The 19,933-nt window shown below is 38.3% G+C and overlaps 4 protein-coding genes across 4 annotated transcripts; 1 reads left to right on the top strand and 3 right to left on the bottom strand.

The window, feature by feature from the left end:
• The first annotated feature begins 2,776 nt into the window (after positions 1-2,776).
• On the top strand, positions 2,777-4,149 carry LOC122411580 (uncharacterized). Its single transcript, XM_043420489.1, has 3 exons — positions 2,777-3,056; positions 3,215-3,445; positions 3,518-4,149. The coding sequence occupies exons 1-3, from the start codon at positions 2,882-2,884 to the stop codon at positions 3,706-3,708; spliced, it is 597 nt and encodes a 198-aa protein (XP_043276424.1). The 5' UTR covers positions 2,777-2,881; the 3' UTR covers positions 3,709-4,149.
• LOC122411579 (luciferin sulfotransferase-like) lies at positions 4,131-7,642 on the bottom strand. The gene is made up of 5 exons (XM_043420488.1): positions 5,475-7,642; positions 5,274-5,370; positions 4,873-5,174; positions 4,642-4,736; positions 4,131-4,551 (listed from the first exon to the last, which is right to left on the bottom strand). The coding sequence occupies exons 1-5, from the start codon at positions 5,662-5,664 to the stop codon at positions 4,240-4,242; spliced, it is 996 nt and encodes a 331-aa protein (XP_043276423.1). The 5' UTR covers positions 5,665-7,642; the 3' UTR covers positions 4,131-4,239.
• Positions 6,125-14,266, bottom strand: LOC122411574 (uncharacterized). Its single transcript, XM_043420475.1, has 5 exons — positions 11,662-14,266; positions 10,459-11,457; positions 8,467-10,005; positions 7,971-8,145; positions 6,125-7,881 (listed from the first exon to the last, which is right to left on the bottom strand). Exons 1-5 carry the CDS (start codon positions 13,684-13,686, stop codon positions 7,658-7,660), a joined length of 4,962 nt encoding a protein of 1,653 aa, XP_043276410.1. The 5' UTR covers positions 13,687-14,266; the 3' UTR covers positions 6,125-7,657.
• A 1,621-nt stretch (positions 14,267-15,887) lies between these two features.
• On the bottom strand, positions 15,888-19,770 carry Dok (docking protein homolog). The gene is made up of 3 exons (XM_043420487.1): positions 18,721-19,770; positions 18,420-18,593; positions 15,888-18,024 (listed from the first exon to the last, which is right to left on the bottom strand). The coding sequence occupies exons 1-3, from the start codon at positions 18,793-18,795 to the stop codon at positions 16,513-16,515; spliced, it is 1,761 nt and encodes a 586-aa protein (XP_043276422.1). The 5' UTR covers positions 18,796-19,770; the 3' UTR covers positions 15,888-16,512.
• Between the last annotated feature and the right edge of the window lie 163 nt (positions 19,771-19,933).

The following is a 19,933-nucleotide window of genomic DNA, read 5'->3' as shown; positions in this document are numbered from 1 at the left end:
TTTTTGAAATTTTTTATGTTTTTAGCATGGTTTAGCATGGCAACATTGTATCGCCTGTACCGAAACTCCTTAATATATAAATATTAGAGCGCCACAAATAATGTATAATTTTAATGGATGATCATAATTTATTCAATGGTTCGGTACATACAATTTTGTGTATTGATAATTATGGCAATTAATCGGTGAATATTTACGAATGGATTTTGGATAATTCGTTCGGTTTGTTTTCGTTCTTCACGTGTTTACGTTTCACGCGTTTACGCTTGGTCGTGTTTGGACTATTCGCTATAGCGTAGTAGCCGAGCGGAGTGAGGATAGAGGCGTTCGGTCAGCCAGCGGGAGAGTGGGGAGACGGGCAGACACCGGGCGGAGCTCGAGACAGGGGAGAGGCGCAGGCGCAACATGATTCGCTTCACTCACGCCGTGCTCACGCCGCTCAGCGCGCACAGGGAGGGGAAGCTCCGGCCCGACGGCTGGACAGGAGACAGGAGAGAGGCCAGAGGCACAACATGTTTCACTTTTCGCTTTACTCACCGCCCGGCGGACGTACGGTGAGGACTGGCGTGAGATGTGAGCGTGCTTTTATCGCTACGCATGTACATTCCGGTGCATTGAGAAAACGAACCACGAAATACGACACGTGGAATCCTACTTTATCCTGAATGACTAAAATAATCTTTTTTTACGATTTAATTTTTTTCAATCAATTGATAAACAATTAAAATAGAAACCAATAAAAATTGGTAGCGGTCATAATTTTATCAATTATTGTAACTTTAACAGTTATTTCATAATTTTAACAGTAAATTCAATCTCGCTGAAGCAACTAATGGGTTATCTAAATTACAAAATAAAAGAACTTACGATCGTGCGAATCGATAAAAGACACGAAAACACAACGTAACAAATATTAAAGTTGAAATTTAATAAAAAATAATGATTCGCTCCTTGTCAATATACATTTTTTTTCTTTAATTTCTGAGATTCCTTTTTTTGACGCAACTATAGATAAGCCGATAAGGAAGTCTTCGCACTCGATGTTATTATTATTAAAAAATTTGCACATGAATGAGTATTTCTAAAATTTTGGTAATTCGTGAAAAATAGTATCGAGGCAAGGGCCAGTAACAGAAAGAGTTTAGTGACGCCTGTAACATAGCTTCGAAGGTCTTGTGTATGCTCGCACGCGCGCGTGTCCGCAAGCGAGCTAAGATGCAAGCATACCCCGAGCAACGCAACGCAAAGCAAAGCACCTAACGCACGGTCCTAAAGCCATGGGGTTGTCGGCAAGCGAAGACGGACAGTCAGTAAATCTACTCCATAGTGGATAGTTTGACACAGTTCCGAACTCGATACAGTTTCTGTATCACTTTGAAGTCGCGCAGGCAAGATTCCATGCAGATAAGTCGGAGTTGCAAACGCTGCACGCTAAGCAATGCACGCAACGCGTATAACCGCAGCTATGTACAGCATTACGAATAGTTTTTACTAGTCAAATGCTAATAATAGGACGCGAGCAACCGACCACGCGTGCACGCACGCGGGCACACTCGATTCTCTATGAAACTGGGGTACAGGTTTTGTCACTACAATTGTTTCTGTTACTCGACATATTAGCTTATCCATTTTCGAAATCTGTTCCAAAACGGTTTTCTAGGGGAAAAAACCTAGGGAAGAGTAGGCAAAGAAGAGCCCTCCCTGAAAATGGGAATATTTTTTTTCGTTTATATCAATTTTCGTATTCAATCGGTCGTACAATTAAATAACGAATTTTTTCCCTCGCGTCGGTATAAAGTTAAATTTTTGGTGAATAAAAACCCAAGTTCGTTCTCGAAAAAAAGACCAGCGGAAATATGACTTTGTGATAATGAATCGCGATTACGATTTTCTGCGATATACGGTGAAGTGATAACAAAAGTTAAAGGTGAAATGATAAATTCCAAACATGGGAGGACGAAAAAACATTGGAAGAAAAGTGTGTTGAAAATATGTGGAAAGTTCTTTATGATCAGAACCATGGAGCAGGATAAGAGAATCGTAGAGGTAGAAAGAGAGCGAAAGGATCGTGGAGGAAGACGGAGAGGGAGAGGATCGTCGAGGAAAACGGAGATCGCAAGGATCGCGGGAGAAAAAGGTAGGAAGAAGATCGAGGCCCGTTCCTGTAACCGTGAGTAACACCAACGATTTTTTTTTTTTTAATATGAGTGCGCGAAATATGAAATACAAATACAAATGTAGACATTCTGCCGATTGAATGATCAAAACACGTGAACGTCAGGATGACGTTTGGATATTTCATGGAAGTATTTTTTTCAAATAATGAACCGTTAGATATAATATTTTCATATTATTTATTTTCGTGATACAGTCGTTGCGATTTATAGATTTACGAATAGAATGTTCTACAGAATTGATATGTGGTAGTTTTGCAATCAAATTTTGGTTGAAATGTTTCTGGTAAAGATGTAAATGTGTCTTTACTCGACTGTCAACAAAGTTGAGAATCTCTGTAGTATCTTTTTTCATATTTGTAAATCCCTTAATTATTACAAGTGCTTATTAAAAGTGTAAGTCATACTTATCAATCGTCACACTTTGCCTAATATTTATATTAGGCGCATGGAGATTATTAAAATTAAATGTAAACTATAAGATAATGGGTTTGTTTGAGTTCATTAAGTGTTCATATTTCTTATCAATCAATTTATTAAATTAGTATAAAATACTATAATATGGAATTTGCAAATTCACGGTTCTTTATTGCGCAAAAATTAGCGCACTCTGATGACAAATTAGGCATTCGTCTCAGCAGGTTAGCGACCCATCTGACAACCCTGATAGAGAGTAAGGTGGCAACAACGTCGCTTATAGCGGAACAATGCGTGTGTCAGAGTGGTCAGAGTTCAAAGTTATATTAGTGCATACGCCACAAAATATGGCAAACAGAGAACAATCTCGATTTAAAGGGAAATTTTGCAAAAAAAAATTTTTGTCGTGGCGAGAAAACGTCATTGAGAGCAACAAGAAGAGGAATAAAAAGAAAAGTGATGGAAGTATGTCTGAACAAATATTTTACTTCATGTAAATCACGTGTACTTATAACCTCACTCATTTTGCGATTGAGCCGCACTCGTATACGTTATTTCACTGCTTATTTTATGTATTTTTCAAGTTTTTCATATTGTTATTGTTATGCGTATTGTTCAAATAGTAAAAGGTTGTCGGATAATCGATGCTGAATCGTTCGCAAAGGATATGTGGTGCAAAGATTGCAAAGTACCCTTGTCACTCCGAGATACCCAAAAAGAACAACAAAATGGACTTTCAAGTACTATCACCGTAAAGTGTTGGTCTTGTTCTAAGTTATTCGAAATTACTACATCGCCGATGGAACAGTCTATGACAAGACCGACCTTCAATATCAACTCAAGACTCGTCATCGGTACGTTAATTACCAAATGCCAATTTCTTTTTGTTATGCATCATGCACTTTCACGAGCTTTTTCATTTCTAGGTACCATCGAAAGTGGAATTGGTGTGACACATTTGAACAAAATTTTATCGGCAGCTGACCTTCCAACTTTCCATCCATCAACATACAAGAGATATGAAAAAAAAGTCAGTGCAGCGATAGAGAATCTCGCAAAAACTAGTTGTCGAGAGAATATAATGATAGAAAAAGAGTTAACTATCGAAAAAGGGTAACATGCATAGTAGCTTATAACAGTTACATGCTATCAAATATATATTAAACAGATCGATCAAGTTGAAAAAGGTCAAAAATGAAGGAATTTGTTATCAATCCGGTTGTGGATTTGATCTTGGGATGGAATTTGTTGACCGAACAATTGTGCCACTTTGTCAAGTGCAGCTGAAGATTTCGCAATTGTTGTTTACTTCGATTTGAAGACGACAGGATTTGGCAAAAGTAAAGAAATCATTCAGATAGCTGCAGCGCGATTATTTCGAAAATTTTTCAAAATATAACGTTTCATAATGAAACGGTTCGTTTGAATCCTGGAACGATCTTCTGTCTCAGGTCGTTTGACATTTTGAAAACAGGGTAAAAGAGGAAAATACGGGTGTGTAAAAAAAAAAGAAAAATAAACTCAAACACTATAACGGTGTTTTTCGAAATAAACCTCATTTCATTGTTATTTGTTCTTCATTTCTTATGTATACATTTCGACAAAAATATGATCAAATTTTTTAAAAAAACCATGGTTCAAGGACTTTTTATAAAAATGAAAGTCCCGTGTGATGGAAATTCGTACGAGTGAAGTTATCAAATTTTTCAATAACTTCTTGAGCCATTTGAGACTTCCACTGATCTTTTTGTCCACTTCTCATGAATTTTCCGTCAGCCTCAATGAGTTTCAATTTTCTGTTGACATCGACTACGTCTTCATAATTAACAGCAGAATTATTTTTCATGCTTTCGAAGCTCAGATGCTCCAGTAACGGTTGCATTTTCTCGTCGTTGTCATATGTCCCATCTTTTGACTTTCCAAGAAAATGAGCAGTTTCACGGATCACCGAAGCAAGATCCTTGCAAAAGGAATGAATAGAACACAAATCAGATAAACAATCAGATAAAAAAGGAGGTGAGTATGGGTGCATATAGAACAAGAAACTCACTTCCTTCATATCTTCGTACTTGAGGAATAAAACATTTTCGTTGTTCCTCTTGGTCCAAAAGCCAAGAACGTGTTTCCAAAACGGAGCGAAGCAAACTTTCATATGAACAAAAACTTTTTTGTTACGCATTGACATTCTTTTTTTGAGAGAATCGAATAAAATATTGGTCTAATTTCATTTCATGTTCCAATGGAAATTGAAATGATACAGGAGAATAAAAGAAAATCTTACGTTTTCCAGCCAGGAAAAGTGTACAAAAGTCCTCAAAATTTCCATGATATCCTTCGAGCAGTTTGCAGTGATTGTAGTACGAGATACAAGTGTCTTTAGCATTTCTCGCGACGTAAATAATTTTTGGTTTTTTCATACCCTCGCGTATCTGTCGAGGTAACAAATCGAAGGGCAGATGAGATTTGATGAACCTCGGACTCGGCAATTTGTCTACGTACGAAACGCTTTGTTCTACCAATTCCGGAAATTGAAAACCGTCCATTCGTGACAAGATGGTCGTGTAATCAAACAGTGCTGAATGTCTGAAAAATCGAATTATTTAGGATAAAAACGATTTCCTGGAGTTTTGAAAATCACAATGGATAAATTTCACAAACTGAACCAAAAGAAATCCAAATTACTCAAAAAATGGGAATCTCTCTGAAAGAACTACTTTTGCTGCTTCGAAATCAAGATTATTAGCGATGCACCAGACCATCTCTTGAGTCCAAGTCGTACCTTCAAAATAGCATTCAATTAATTTATTATTACCAATAATACAATAATTATCCTAATTATACAATAACTTTTGTTAATTCGAGTATTTTGACGCAGGGTCTCACCACTTTTTGGAAAACTGCAGACCCAGACGTCGTCATCGCGAACTTCAAAGTTTTCTATAGAATTGGCAAATTTTTTGTAATATGCTGGCAAACAAAATCCCTTAAGATTTATGTAGCCGGTTCGAAATTCATTGGTGAAAGTTTCTCGGAGCAGACGATCGACGTCTTCACATTCAGTTTCTTCAGGCATTTTTTTTTTTTTTTTTTTATTGATCTATTAATGGATTTTATGATCGATAAATAAATTCCGTCGACGGTTCAATTGGCGTGCACTGCTAAATCGCAAAATTACTTGTTTCGTGTAATTACTAAACTGTTCTGCCGTTCGCATGCTCGAACGATTGTCATTTTATACACACTGGACCAGATCCTTCGCGCGAATTGCGTTCTGGAGGCGTAACCTTGAATGGAAGATCGTGGCTAAGAAAAACGTGCCTTTTTTCAGAGTTTTTCCGCTTGTAGAATTAACTCCAAAGCGAACAAGGTTAATGCCAATTTCACGCTTGTTTCGTTTTGTATTTGTCGCAGAGACGTGACTGAGCGGAGATTTTTTTATTCAGATAAGAAATTATTGAAATGTTTTTTCTGAATTGGAACGAATTTATGAAATAATCGGATATTGTCAGTTTTTCGAAGGACAAAATCATCACTGACATCACTGACAACCAATTTTTGCAATTTAAAAAAACGATTTCTCGAGAGATTCCAGCATGAGATAATCGAGATACATCGAACATTCGTACACATTCATGAGTCTCAGAGATCCAGAAGGATGACAACAAAATTATGTTTCGTAAACATTATTATAACACTCGAACCCTCAAAATAAGGCAATTTAAAGCTACACAAACAATTCCAAAGATGAAATGTTATTCGCAAAGGTTCCTGATGACAGGATTCAATTTTTGGTGTTCGATTGTCGTTTGAAAATTCAGAAAATATACTTTAAAATCACTCATTTCCAGTCTTAAGTCGGCCTATCGAGATACCTTAAAATTATAAAGATTGTTTTCTATTTTCGCTTTTATACTAACGCTCGACTGTGCAAACGGGAGTCGAAAAAAAAATCGATTCGTACAACTGGAGTCCAATTTCAAATATACCAACAGACTCACTGTCATGAGTTTTAATGAATCATGTGAACGTAAAATAGATTCGAAATCGGCCAAGGAAAAATGCTCTCGTTAGACGTCGTAAAATTAATAATTTGCATACGAATCCAATAATGAAACTTTTCCCGTTGTTATCATTCGACGTCTGCGGACGATTTATTTCAGTGAGAAATTGTGTCACTTCGAAAATAGCCGAACACAGCTCGCATAAAAACATTTACCACTAAATTTGGCATCGATTAATTGAATTCTAATTTGCTGTTACATTCGATATTCGACATTCAAAAAGCTCATTATTTCAATGTGAAAACAATAGCAAAATCACACAGTCGCCAATAATTCTTGAATGAAATATTCGACTTTCATCATTGGAATGCAATGGAATTTCGTCATTTGTCCTAAATGATTTTTCAAATGTTGTAATTTTTTTTCTAAACTGAATCCACTGATTTGTAATGAAAATGCCAATAAAGATTTTCAGGGGTTTTCGTTTCTGAATATGCCGACGAATGTTGAAAAGTTTGATTTAACCATTCGTTGCATTCCAATGATCTGAATTCTAACATGGAGCTTCAACATGAGATAATACATTTTTGTATTCTTAAAGTAAAATGATGATTCCGAAATTCGGCTCTACAGCTTCAATGGCACGCGGATTACAAAATGGTAATTCCCCTCTAGAATCTACAGCACTGGGCTTTTTTATTTGCAACATTTGTATGGGAGTCGTAATATAAAATGAAATGTTCTTCTCATACACATATATAAGCAGTAACGCATTAATATATGTATATATTAATATATATATATATATTTATATATCTATTTTGATGGGTATGCATGTACTGTGAAGTGAGTTGAACACGTTACTCTTGGAATAGTTATAACAAAGAGAACCTTAATACGAATTGAACCAGAAAATGTATTCACCACACCAGATGCTCCCCTCTCTTTGTACATTTTTGTACTTTTTCAATGGCGCGTGGACACATAGAGCATTGTTTTTTGTTCGTTCGTATGAATAATGTCATGGTTAAATAAAATTAAAGTTGGAGATCTTACAGCGGAGGATCAAAGGTTCGATATGACACTAACGCTCTGTGAGAGATCAACTTGTCCTTTGAGTACTTTTTGTTGCAACTTTTGACCGAACAATTTGGCCATCAGATGATTGCGTCGCGCATCCTCTTCCTTCTCACGTTGACGACGCTTGTTTCGCACCTCGTTCAATCGCAGATAACGCGTCCGCAGCCTCAACCTCATCTCGTACTCGCTCAGTTTCCTCTGGACGTTCGCTGTTGCACGTTTCAATTGATTGTTACGTTCGTTTTACCTTTCTTCATTAAGTATACATCATATTTTCTTAAGTGCTTGATTTTTTCACCTGTCGGGCCTTTCGGCGGACGCTGTGGCTTTGAAAAAACCGACGATCCAGCTATCGCCAAAAATTGCTTCCGCTTTTCACGCTTCAGTTGCCGCAGCTGCGATAACTCACTCATGTAACGACGACGAGTTTCCACGTTCTCCAGAAATTCAGGTTTGTTCGTTGCTAAGAAGTCCTAAAAGTATTTTTCAATGATATTTATCGCAAAATCTGAATAAAATGAAATTTTTATCAATTTTAAGCTTCAAGCATTCGACATTTCTGAAAAATTCGATCTTTTTAGTGTCACGAAATGCTGTCGGAACTTTCAAATATTGAAATCCCTTTCCAGACCAAAAATAATTCAACAGTTATGAAATTCAGTCAAAAGTTTTGTAGTTCACTCAATTTTGAATAATAAATAAATAATTCATCGATTACCTATGAACTTTTTAATGGAGTCTGATATTATAATCATATTTATCAATTTGAGTTATTCATTTTCGCGAAAACTCACTCTAAGGGTTCCTGGAAGTTCGTCCCGATTGACATCGTCATCTCTATCATTTTCAGTACTTTTTTCATCCTCTCCAGCGCAAGCGCAATTTTTCAATAATTTTTCATCGATATCAGAAGATTGAGTAGCTTTAGACTGCGTTTTCGCATTGTTATTCGTATTGTTGGGCAAATCTTTGGTGACAATTTTCTCACTCTTCGAAGATTTCTTTCCACCGATATTTTTAGGTTTTTCTCTGATCGTTTCATCAAATTTCAGTTCGTAAGCAACTGGTTTCAAATAATCCTGCGAACATTTGCATTTCCGAGAAGGATTTTTTCCGTTTTTAATCGGCCATATCGTGCCGCAAGTTCGACAAGATTTGCAGGTTTTTTCGGAACTACCATTCGCTTCTGTGGCAGAAGAATATTTAAAATCTTGTTTATTAGCGCCGCCACTCAATCTCTTATCTATCCATGGAGTATCCTCGGTATTGCATGCGCATTTCGAACATGACGAGAAATTGTCAGGCTGAGTTCTGCTCTCAGTTTCCATTGCACTTTCGGAACTAGAAGTGGGAGTTTCATCCTCTTTTTCACGACTTCCATCGTTTCTTCGGATTTCGTCGCTTCCCCGATCGACGCAATTACAATCTGTTGGAAAAACTGAAGCGTCGCTCGAATCGTTTTCCTCGAACGATTTCGCCGGAGATCCGATAGTTCCCGCGCCAGTTTTCATAACGGGCGAGATATTTTCCTGGTTACATGTCCCGCATCGAGTTTTATTTTTAGCCGGTAATTGAATAATCGCATAATTAGATTTGCAGGTGGCGTTTAATTGGTTTTTCGCTTCTTTACGAGAGTCCAAGTTTTTAGAACTCGGAGTAGTGATTTGGCGGACGATTGGTTGAGTTATAATCGGTCTATCTTCGCTCCTGGGCTTTCGAGGACAATTCTTCGAATGTCCCCGTGTGAACTTTTGAGGCGAATGTATTATGCAAGCTCGGTGTCTACTGTGAGCCGCGTATCTTTGGCAATAACAGACATGGCCTTGATTTCTCGTCCAAGTTTTTTCATCGCTGTGAGACTGCGTTTTATTGCGATTCGGACAATTCGAAGAGTGCGTTCTTGGTCCTGCTTCCGTCACTATTTGGCTCGATGTTGAAACGGCGGTTGACATTTTTTGTGGCGAAATTGATCGAGTTTGAACGCAAACATCTTGCGTTCCTGGTTTTATCTCTTTTCCCATTTTCGTTGTAGATGTTGATGCAAACACTGGTAACGTTGCCGACACGATTTCTCCGCCTGTTTTCGAATGCCCGCTTGGTCCTCCGTCACTTCCGGTTTGTGTGCAACTGTTCCGTTTACGAGTGTGTCCCACTCGGTCGGTTCTATCGTCCTCGCGCTTCGTTGACATTTTTCGTTCCGAACGGGCACTCGCTAAATTCCCATGCGATGACCATTGATTTTCGAAAATCACATTCAACGGTTCTTCTCGATGAATATTCTCGACTGCGGCCTCACTTCCAGCCGCTGGGACTCGATCAGTATGCCTAGAAAACTGTACAGAACAGAATATTCGGTTAAAAATTAAAAAAAATGATATTTAAAGTACTTTCAAAAAGCGCAACCACGCACACACCGAATTTACGAGGCTCAGCCTAAAATTTCACTCATCAAAACTGAATCTGCGCGAGCTCAACGTTTTTTACAAAAGAAATTTTTGAATAATTAATATTGTTTTGAAATGAATATTCTTTTAAGGTTTCCAATTTTCATTTAAAAATTCTCAAATCCAAGAATGTATCAGCCCAGAACAAATTTGAGTTTTCAGATTGAATGATTTCGAATATCATTTTTTTCATCTGAGGTCGGATTTAAGTTTAAAATTTCATTTATATCCGAAATGAAATATTGAGTACGTTATTGAATGATTATTTTTACAAAATAATAGTCAATTGTGTTTACTCATACTAATGACTATGAGTTTGTAAATAAGGTTATTTCGACATACATTCTGTTCGGTGTGAGGTTGATTGATCCAACGACTAACGGGTAGTTCAGCTGATTGTTTACTCGGTGAATTTTCAATTCTCGATCGAGTCTCATTTTTGTTGGGTTCTTCGAGTAATCGTTTCAAGTTGCAAAGATGACTGATTTCATTGGTGATCCAAACGAGTTGATTTCTCTTTTCCATTTCAGCATAATTGATGAGTTTAGCGTCACCGGATTCCGAATTGCTGCAGCGTCGAAGTTCGAAACGTCTTTCTGACATGGTAGTAGGCAATCGCCAATCAGTCTCATTTGTCTCGGTTCTGCGTCTCTCTTTGACCAATACAATTCTATCGGACACTAGATTTCTATGAGATGTGCTTGTACTCGTCGCGCTTGTGGTGCTCGCTGTAGCGGTACTCGTTGTCGTCAGAGCCGTCGGAACATCCCTGGCGAGATTTTGCGTTGAATCTCTAATCTTTTCGTTGTTCTTTTCAATATAAAATAAATTTGTACTCTTGTTTTTGTGCTGATTTTGTAACTGTGGCATGAAGCACTCGGAGCTCTGGCTCTTTTCGCCGTCCGTGTTCGTGTCTCGTCTTTGATCTTCGCTTCTCAATCCCATTCGAGCCTTTCTGCCGTCCATCAAAGTTCTGTGGGTGTGACCGTCGAACGGAAATTTGTCGCTGTTCGTACTTTCTCGACTGCTCGCTGCAAGCTCGATCATTTCCTTCAATGCACGAGTTTCTTTCGACAAACTTTTCTTGGGACTCGCCGAATTGCCACGTGCACTACTACGCTTTCGTGGCCGCCAATCTTCAGCCGATGAATCAGTCGTATTTTGCTGTTGCTGCTGTTTGTTACTCACGAGAGCTTGGATTATGTCGTTACGATATACTTTGTTTCGAGTGTCCGCCGGATTCCACGGTACATTCTCCTCCAGATCGTGCTCTATTCTATCGTCCGTATACTTCGCTGTGACTAGCCTCTTTATAACGTGATGTATCAGTCTTTTTTTTACCTGTAATGGAAAATTGATGCTTATTACGAAATCCAAGTTTCATGCTGTAAAATAGATGAAAAGAGATCTCAGATCAATTAGATAAGCAGAAACGATTTGAAAGCTTTTATAATTTTTTTTTGAAGCTTTCACTATTTCTAGTATTGATTTTACCCTTTTAAAATATTAAGCCCATCAGATAATGTATGCAAAAAGAATGCAAACCTGTTTGTCACACTTGTTTGCGTCAACGAGACTCTTTAAAATATTAACGCTTCGCTCAAGATCTCGGACCAAGCTATCCGAGTCGCCCCAAAGTTTCTCATCGATACTGGAGCTTGTGTTTGGCATAGTGGAACATCTTGATTCGCGTCCAGTGTCGCATGACGACACTTGACTTGTGCTACCATTTGCTACGTTCTGATAAACGTGACCCGGGAAATACTCGAAGCTATTAGAGGCGCGACCAGTCGCGTTTTCTTCAGTAATTTCTTCCACGAGAATTTCTGATTTCGTACTGGACGACTCGTTCCTCGATGGCTCTGACGAACTAGTGCATTCCAAAGTTTTTCCACCCCCTCGGGTACGATACCTCGTACGAGCTCCATCGACTCTAGCCTCGTTTCCTTTAGAGTCATCTTTTTCTCGAGAATCATCAGGTTTTTCCACCGCATTTGAAGCTTCTGGAATGGACAATGGGACATTGCGATCGCGCACGGTGTACGTGTTACTAGAATTTTTGAGAATGGAGTGCAGTGATTTTGGTACTAAGCTACTGGCTCTTTTAGGCAAAGGAGGTTTTTCTTCTTCCTTTTCCTCTTCCTCTTTTTTCCCATTGACTATATTCTCATTTGATCCATTCGCTTCTTCATTACCTTTTTCACTCTCGCTCTCAGTCACTTCAACCTGAATCCCTATAGACTCTCGAGAGCAAGATTCTAGGCTGGTTTGAATGAATTTATCGCAAGTTATAGGTTTATTGACAATGGTTGCGATAGAGGAAGTAGAATCAAAAATGAGAGGCAAAATCTTTTTCTCCTTAGCTCGTAAGTTGAGCTCGCTTTGACTTCGCTTGAGGGACAATCTCGACAAAGGTAAAGCGAGTAGATTCATAGAAGAACTTTTTTTAAGCGGAGACAACTGGCTGTGTCTAGTTTCTCTAGATCTTGAGCCTTCGGTAGGATACTTTATTTGTACAGGAGGTGCTCGCTGGATTTTTTCTGACTTTGGAGGTTTTTTACTCTCACAAGAAGCAGCACTTTCACTACAAACCTCTCGAGATTTTTCATTGCATACTTTCATAATGGCGGAGGAGTGATTTTTCACAATGGGTGTTATTTCTATTTCACTCTCAGATTCCGCTGATATGTGGCCAACCAATGGAGTAGAGTTTGCATCTGGTTTCATTGAATTTTTCATTCCCATTCGCGAACTTGATGTCGATTCGTTGGTTCCTTCAGGATCGAGTCTCATAGCAACGGAGCAGCCTCTCGCCAGTGCCATACGTTCAATGGTACACAACTGTTTATCTTTTTCTTTTGACCTGGGAATAAGAGCATTAAAATATCCAACGTCAGCACCACTGTCCCACTCCAAGGGTTTGTGGGAAGCGACGCTCAAAGTGGGAGAAACACTGGGTTTTGTTTCATTGTCCCTCGGCTCTACAAGAGTTTCCCGACTGCTTTCGTTCCTCTCCTCTGGAATCGGCTCATTCACAGGACGCTTACTTATGGGAGAAGGTGTACGAGAATCCACAACATAATTTGATGTTGCAGCAGCATCTGTGACGGATGGCTGCCCGATGAGAGGCGGCCTTGCCCATCTGCGTCTCTCCCGAGGAATCAACAAATCCTGTCTGGATCTCTCCTCATCCGCAAGAATCACATAACTATCGACCGCTGTTCTAGAATCAGGAACTGACCCGTAAGTTCGTGGATGAAAACTTGTGCTGTGACAAGTTGTACCGGACTCTTGGAGGGAAAAATAACGACCTAAACTAGAATTTTGAGAATATTTGTGATAGTACTCCATGACTTGGGAAGAAAGAGTCTTTTTGGCCACCACAGGAAGTATCGTTGTTGGTCTTGTGCTTGAAGATTGCTCCACATACCATCTAAGCGAAGTGGACGGTTGGAGTGACGTTTCTCGCTCTGCTTGATTGTTTGCTGCTTCGTCAATTTTCTCCGGAGCTTCAGAGTTTTGCAAATCTTTGACACGGCCTTCACAACTCGAGCCTGAATCGTATTCCATTTTATATCAATATTCCGTTTACATTGTTTTTGTTTTTATTTGAGTTTTCGTTTATCGGAAAGTTTGAATTTTTTTTTCTCGTTAATACTTTTGTCATTGCACGAAAATTGCAAATAGTTTTTTTTTAGTTGTTGCAGCTTGTGGAAAAAAAGGTTATCATTGAAATCGAGGTTTTTTTCGATCAAATGTTGTCTCGATAACGTCTGCGCGGCATCTGAAAAACTTTATGACGCGCTTCGAGGTCGAGGACAGTTCTAGCGTTCATGTATCTACCCTAGCAAGCGTCACTTCGTAATTACATTTCCTTTGCGATATAACTACTTTATTAAACACTTTGGTTAAAAACTTTTGAAACTTCGAAAAACCCGCGTTCTACATTGGATTTCGTACACATCACTTTTTCTCAATTCATTACTCACACGTTTGTACGCGCATCAAGGCTTCGCACATAATATTCAAATTATTGTTTACATGTTGTGTAATTTGGACGGGCGAACGTAACCCTTTGTGGAAAGTATATAATTATAGTACGCACTACGCTTGTTAGGAGAACACTACGGCGTTGCTTGAACGCCATAGAAAATGACGTCATTGGCGCACGCTCAACGATAGAGGGAATATCGCGCGCAATCGGTCGTACTCGTTTTAGTCAAACGAGTGCTATTTTTCGAGTATAATTTCAATTCATTTTCCTACAGAAATAACTTTGATTTTTTCTGTTCCGTTAAAATGAGCCTTAATTCATGATAATTAATTTGTTTTTAAATGAACATATTATGGGTTAACTGTTCTCACCCAATGATAAGTAAATAAAAACATTATTCCAAGCATGTGATTAACGTAGTACCATGCGTCTCCGTATACTTCAGATTTCAGTGCGAATCCGAAATTTCGTCAGTCTTAAAAAACCAACAATAGTCAAACCTCACAGTAAAATTGACACAAGCAAAACAATACTGAGAATACAAATCATTGTCACACGTTTTTACGTTATCCCACGATCGCATTATTATGCAAACTATCGATCTCGTATAAAAAAAACGGATAAAAAGACTAAAATATCGTGCGAAATTCAAATCCGTAAAAAAAAGAGGTTATGTTCATCTACAAAGTTTCTCTGTGAAAACAACATTTTTATCGTTATTGAAAATTGATAGACGATCAAAAATGTTGAATGTACGTCAAATATTTCGGGTATTAGCATCGAAGTGCAGCACATCATTGCCAAAATCTACACCGGCGTCTTTCGAGATAGCAACACATTCTATGTTATTTCATCGAAAATTGCCACAACAGAAGTTGAATATTCACACGAGTGTCATTCCTTCAAGTGCTGCGAATGAAGCTTCAATTACAAAACAACCACTAGGAAAATTGGAACGAAAATTGAAGTTGAGTTTTACGTGTAAACGTTGTAGTACACGAAATACAAAGACAATATCCAAATTAGCCTATGAAACAGGAGTTGTTATTGTTCGTTGTGACGGCTGTAAAAACAATCATCTGATTGCAGACCATTTAGGATGGTTCACCGATATTTGTGGAAAAAAAAATATTGAACAAATTCTTGCAGCAAGAGGAGAAAAAGTTCAGAAAATACAATCTTATGTCGATGGCTCTCTACAAATTATTGAAAACGAAGTTATTCAAGAAAGCTTACAGATGGGTTCTGTATTCGAAGATAAAAGTACAGAAGAAACGATAAATCAAGAAGACAATAACCAAATTCACATATTTGATAACATAAAAAAATAACTGAAAATAGAACTTTACAGAATACAAACAGAAATAATTTAAATAGTTATGTGTAATTATTTTGATACACCTAAATAAAAAAAAATTTTTAAATCCACGTACAAATAGATTGGATTATTCATATCATATTTTTGATCATCGTCATTTATGTACAAGACTCCAACAAAGACAAAAACAATATCTATTCAATGACAAAAATATGCTAGAATATATTTATTCATCCATTCAGTGTCGAAGCTTTAGTTTATTGCTCGAGACAAATTTTCATTTGAACTTGGAGCACTAAATTGCTCAAACATTACTTTTGATACCCAACGAATGAAACTATAAAATCCCAGTAACTTAGACAACTAGAAAAATTACAAAATGTAAAATGAAGTTATTTAGGAGTAACTGAAATGAAAATAACGAGGTCATTACGATGAAAAATTTTTTAAATAAAAACGTCGTTTTGATTGTTTTTTATTTGTATAGAAATTCTCTGTACAGTAGAAATCGCGATCTTTGGTCCCTTATGAAATACTTAAGGTAAAAACTTGTGATGAATGATTACGTTGAATGGCTAAACAGATACTGAGGACGCATATCATTTACGACGATGATTGCTTGAGCGATGGTAATTCTCGAATAAAGGGTCCGTATCACATAAAAAATATATTCTATCATATAAAACATACTTGTATATACATATATAAAATAAAAATGTCGTTTTTCTGAGAAATATGTGAAAAAATATACATATACATCGTCGTTGTCTCGGAGGTAAAAATTTCAACAACGAATTTGAATCTTAATAAAAGCTACGCGTTTCAATGGGATCGACGACCGCGTACGTACAAGTTGGCTGTAGAAAATGGATCACCGATATAAATGCAAGTACGGACGGTCTCGAGTACTTTCAGTGCGTTTAGAAACAGTATAAAAAACTTTTGGCACCGTAAATTAATTTTGGAGAATGATCAATGGTCCGAGTCTCTCATTGATTAGTAATTAATATCTAATAAGGCACAAAATGAGGAAGGCATCGATTCCTTGGTTGAAAATGTGGCTTTCTCCGGTAATAGAACATTTTCAAACCCTTTTGGGTTTCGAAACAATCGCGTATTCGCTATCGTTGAAAACCCTGTGTTTAGGTTGACCGGAAGGTGTAACAGGATTGCTCGTGGTGCTGGTTTTCTTTCGAATAATCCCGTAACCGTTGTGAGTGTCGTCGGCGAGACGAATGCCGCATAAGTCTTCGACGACGTCGTAATTCGGCCATGGCCCGCTGGTGTCGTCGCCCGAAACAACCGAACTGCTCTGACTCACATTGGGAGTCTTGTAGCCTGGATTATTGTTGAGTTTGTGCATAGAGCCGAAATGTTGAAGTTTGTCGTAATTTGGAAAATCGTTTTTGGTCGTAACGTTGTTGTGAATAATGGGTGATGCGGCAACTGGGATATTTTGTGTCGACTCGATGCTTGGCTTACGTTTTGAAGAATTATTAGCTCCGAGATTCGTCGGAACGAGCGGGTTCATGGTTTCGTATTGAGATTCGTACTCTGCGTGTTCATCATTAAAATTAGTATTGGCGTTGGTCTCATTGTCCATAGATTCCGTAGGATTTTCCTCGTCGTCGGAGACTCTACGTTCGACTCGTTCGGAATGGGGAATGTTATCGAGACCGTGAGTTCTCCATGCGTCGCTTCTGACTTCAACGAGGTCATAAGGATGTTTGTCGTCGGAGCACTGACTGGCAGTGGAAGATTGGGTGACACCTCTGAGGCTCACGTCGGGCGAGCCGCTTGTGTTTAATTTACGATATTTTCCGCAGGCGGGTACGTCCCCAAACTCGCCCTCGAAACTCTTTTTCTCCAGCAATCCGGTGAAGATATATTTTCTGGGTGGTTTTGCAGGTTTGGGTTTTATGATGGGAGGTGGTGGCCTTATGAACGGTATGGAATCGAGACTCGACGAGGAACAAGAAACGAGGTGCTTTTGGGAGTTTTGTGATATCGTTGAAAAATCTATATCTATGAGATTGTTGGAACTATTAGGCGAAGGTGGCAGGGGCGAACGAGAACCAGCTTCCATGGAGAGCGCAGCATGATATTGAGCGTCGTTGCACTCGATGCTTGGACTGTTTTCACTGTTCAACAATTTTTTCATTGATTTCATCTTCGAAGATATACACCGAAATATTTCTTGCTGATTGCTGTGTTCCAATCGAAATGAACCTTCACCCGATTCGCATTTTCTACCAGCTTCAAATGTAAACTTTCCATCTCTGTAACCGTATCTTCTTATGTATCTATAAGGCCACGTGTACAACACAGAATCTCCGTCTATGATTTTCATCTCAACCGCCGCCACCACCAGCGTGTAAGTCTTTGACTCTAGTTTGCATCGCTTCGAAGCTTCAGTCTCTACTACTTTAACTGAAAAAACACCCTCGCCACTGGTGCAGTAGAGATCATTGTCTTCCTCAATTGTCTGCCCAGACGCATCACCTTTGAATGCCACTGATTGAAACGCTTCTATCCAATTTGTTGTCTCCGAATCGGAAAAACATCCAAAGTGATGCACTCCTGTTTTTGTCACTACCTGTAAATGACGTAGTTCGTTGGTTGTGATTCTGAACAAGCTCATGCGAATACTTCACAATTTCTTTAAAATACCTTGATAATAATTCGTTTCAATATAAATGGAATTATTAGTTTTTATTATGTCTGATCATCTTGCTTGTACTGATACTGTATATGCTTAATTCACTGTACAAACACAATTTCCTTTTCAGCTGCAAATCCCTGTCATCTATGTCATTTTTCAAATGCCCTTTCTCGAACCAAAACAATTTTTAATGACAATGGTAACAATTTAATGAGATACAAATACTAATGAAATACTAATTAAAAAAACCAATTAGTTTACAACTTCATATTTTTGATAATTCATCTGTGGAGGTAATTTGAATATAGCAATGTAATATAAAAACTCACCGTGAAAACTCTGGGTTGGTTACTCGAAGAAATTTTGATGCAAGCTTCAAGGGTGAGAATCCTCGGTGAATGTTGCTGCGACAAAATTTCATCCTGACTGTCGTAAATCTCGAGTCTCTCTATCCCATATTTGCTGGCTTTGAAAATCTGACAGAATTTTTTGTGCCAAGTTTTCTAAATGAAGAAAAAATGGAAGAGGAAAAAAAATGAGAGATGCAAAGTAGTTGAAAAATTTGATTTGACAATCGCTGATTTAACCTCCGAGATGGTGGAACACATGAGACAGACGTGTGTGACTAACCTTGAGTTGGCTGAGCACTCCTTGTGGCGGAAAGAGTAATTGTCCTTGGAAAAACGGTTCGTCATGAAGATCCATAATTTTTCCTTTCTTATCACACTAAAAATCTGATTTTTCTTCCAAAACAGCGAACTCGTTATTTTTTTAAACTCTACAAATTTCGATTTCAAACGTTCAAATTTTTCGTCTGTCTCCGCGCACGAGACGTGCGAGAGCAGCTCCTTTGTCCCTCCTCTCGTATTATACACAACAGACGTCGAGAAGAGAGAATGCAGCGGCTAAGGAGGCCGTATCCTCCCGTACGTGTGGTGCATCTAATCTCTCTTCAGTTATATATACGCGTATTATAACTTGGAGAATTCTAACTTTCGGTCTTGTACAATACACTGTCACCAACACACATTCACCTTTTTGTATATGTATCGCTTGAATGCTTTAGAACAAATGCTCGTTTTTTAGTACCCACTGTCACAGCCATATCACAGACAATCGTTTCTACGTACGTTCTCTAGTTCAACTTTAGACGTGTGAAACGTTCACGAATATATGTACGCTTTCGTATGCGTAGCTCGCATGCGTGCTATACATTGACTGTTTAGCTGTATCGCTCCTAGGCTGTCACATTTGCTCCCGCAACTTCTCGAGCAACTTTTGCTTCACCCCAACAGCAGGATCATTGTAAATTCTAATGTATCCTTTTATCTCGTCTACGTCCTTTTCCTCGGCTTAGCTTAGTCAGCTTTTCTCATTCAAATATTCTTTGAAAACAGTTTTAATAATCATTCGAGTCTTATAATGTTTTCACGCGACCATTGTATAATATCCGTTGACACATTGTTTTTGAGCTCACTATTTTCAACTATTTTTGTGGGCGGCCATATTGTTTTTCTTCAATAGTCCACATACGATGTTTGTGTAGAACGGAAACACCGAAAATAGATACGCAAACTTTTACTTTCCTTTATTTATCGCTGTGATTATATGCTTGGAAGATTGAAAAACAACGTTTTCGTTCTCGTAAAACTTGGCAATTTTATTCGAACCAGCTTTGTGTGGTCCCAAAATTCGTTTTGAATCGCTTCTCAACCGTCGTTTATTTATCAACACTTGTATATACATATATGTGTAAGAAAATCGTGCGAGTTTACACACTATAGCGCGTCTGTCTGAGAAATGAGAAAGGAATTCGAGGGATTTCCGATATGAGACTGTAGTC

Source organism: Venturia canescens, chromosome 5, assembly GCF_019457755.1.
Source record: "Venturia canescens isolate UGA chromosome 5, ASM1945775v1, whole genome shotgun sequence".
Lineage (NCBI taxonomy): Eukaryota > Metazoa > Arthropoda > Insecta > Hymenoptera > Ichneumonidae > Venturia > Venturia canescens.
This window is presented reverse-complemented; position numbering and strand designations above follow the sequence as displayed.

Bases quoted from the DNA above. Each gene is read 5' to 3' on its own strand.
- LOC122411580 (XM_043420489.1), top strand. From the start codon at position 2,882: ATGCGTGTGTCAGAGTGGTCAGAGTTCAAAGTTATATTAGTGCATACG. The intron at 3,057-3,214 runs GTATGTCTGAAC...TTGTTCAAATAG, and splicing joins TAAAAAGAAAAGTGATGGAA to TAAAAGGTTGTCGGATAATC. The intron at 3,446-3,517 runs GTACGTTAATTA...TTTCATTTCTAG, and splicing joins CAACTCAAGACTCGTCATCG to GTACCATCGAAAGTGGAATT.
- LOC122411579 (XM_043420488.1), bottom strand. From the start codon at position 5,664: ATGCCTGAAGAAACTGAATGTGAAGACGTCGATCGTCTGCTCCGAGAA. The intron at 5,175-5,273 runs GTAATTTGGATT...TCGATTTTTCAG, and splicing joins GAGAGATTCCCATTTTTTGA to ACATTCAGCACTGTTTGATT. The intron at 4,552-4,641 runs GTGAGTTTCTTG...TCCTTTTGCAAG, and splicing joins AGTACGAAGATATGAAGGAA to GATCTTGCTTCGGTGATCCG.
- LOC122411574 (XM_043420475.1), bottom strand. From the start codon at position 13,686: ATGGAATACGATTCAGGCTCGAGTTGTGAAGGCCGTGTCAAAGATTTG. The intron at 11,458-11,661 runs GTTTGCATTCTT...TTTCCATTACAG, and splicing joins CAAACAAGTGTGACAAACAG to GTAAAAAAAAGACTGATACA. The intron at 10,006-10,458 runs GTATGTCGAAAT...TGTTCTGTACAG, and splicing joins AACCTCACACCGAACAGAAT to TTTTCTAGGCATACTGATCG.
- Dok (XM_043420487.1), bottom strand. From the start codon at position 18,795: ATGGATCTTCATGACGAACCGTTTTTCCAAGGACAATTACTCTTTCCG. The intron at 18,594-18,720 runs GTTAGTCACACA...TTCTTCATTTAG, and splicing joins GAGTGCTCAGCCAACTCAAG to AAAACTTGGCACAAAAAATT. The intron at 18,025-18,419 runs GTGAGTTTTTAT...CGTCATTTACAG, and splicing joins ACCAACCCAGAGTTTTCACG to GTAGTGACAAAAACAGGAGT.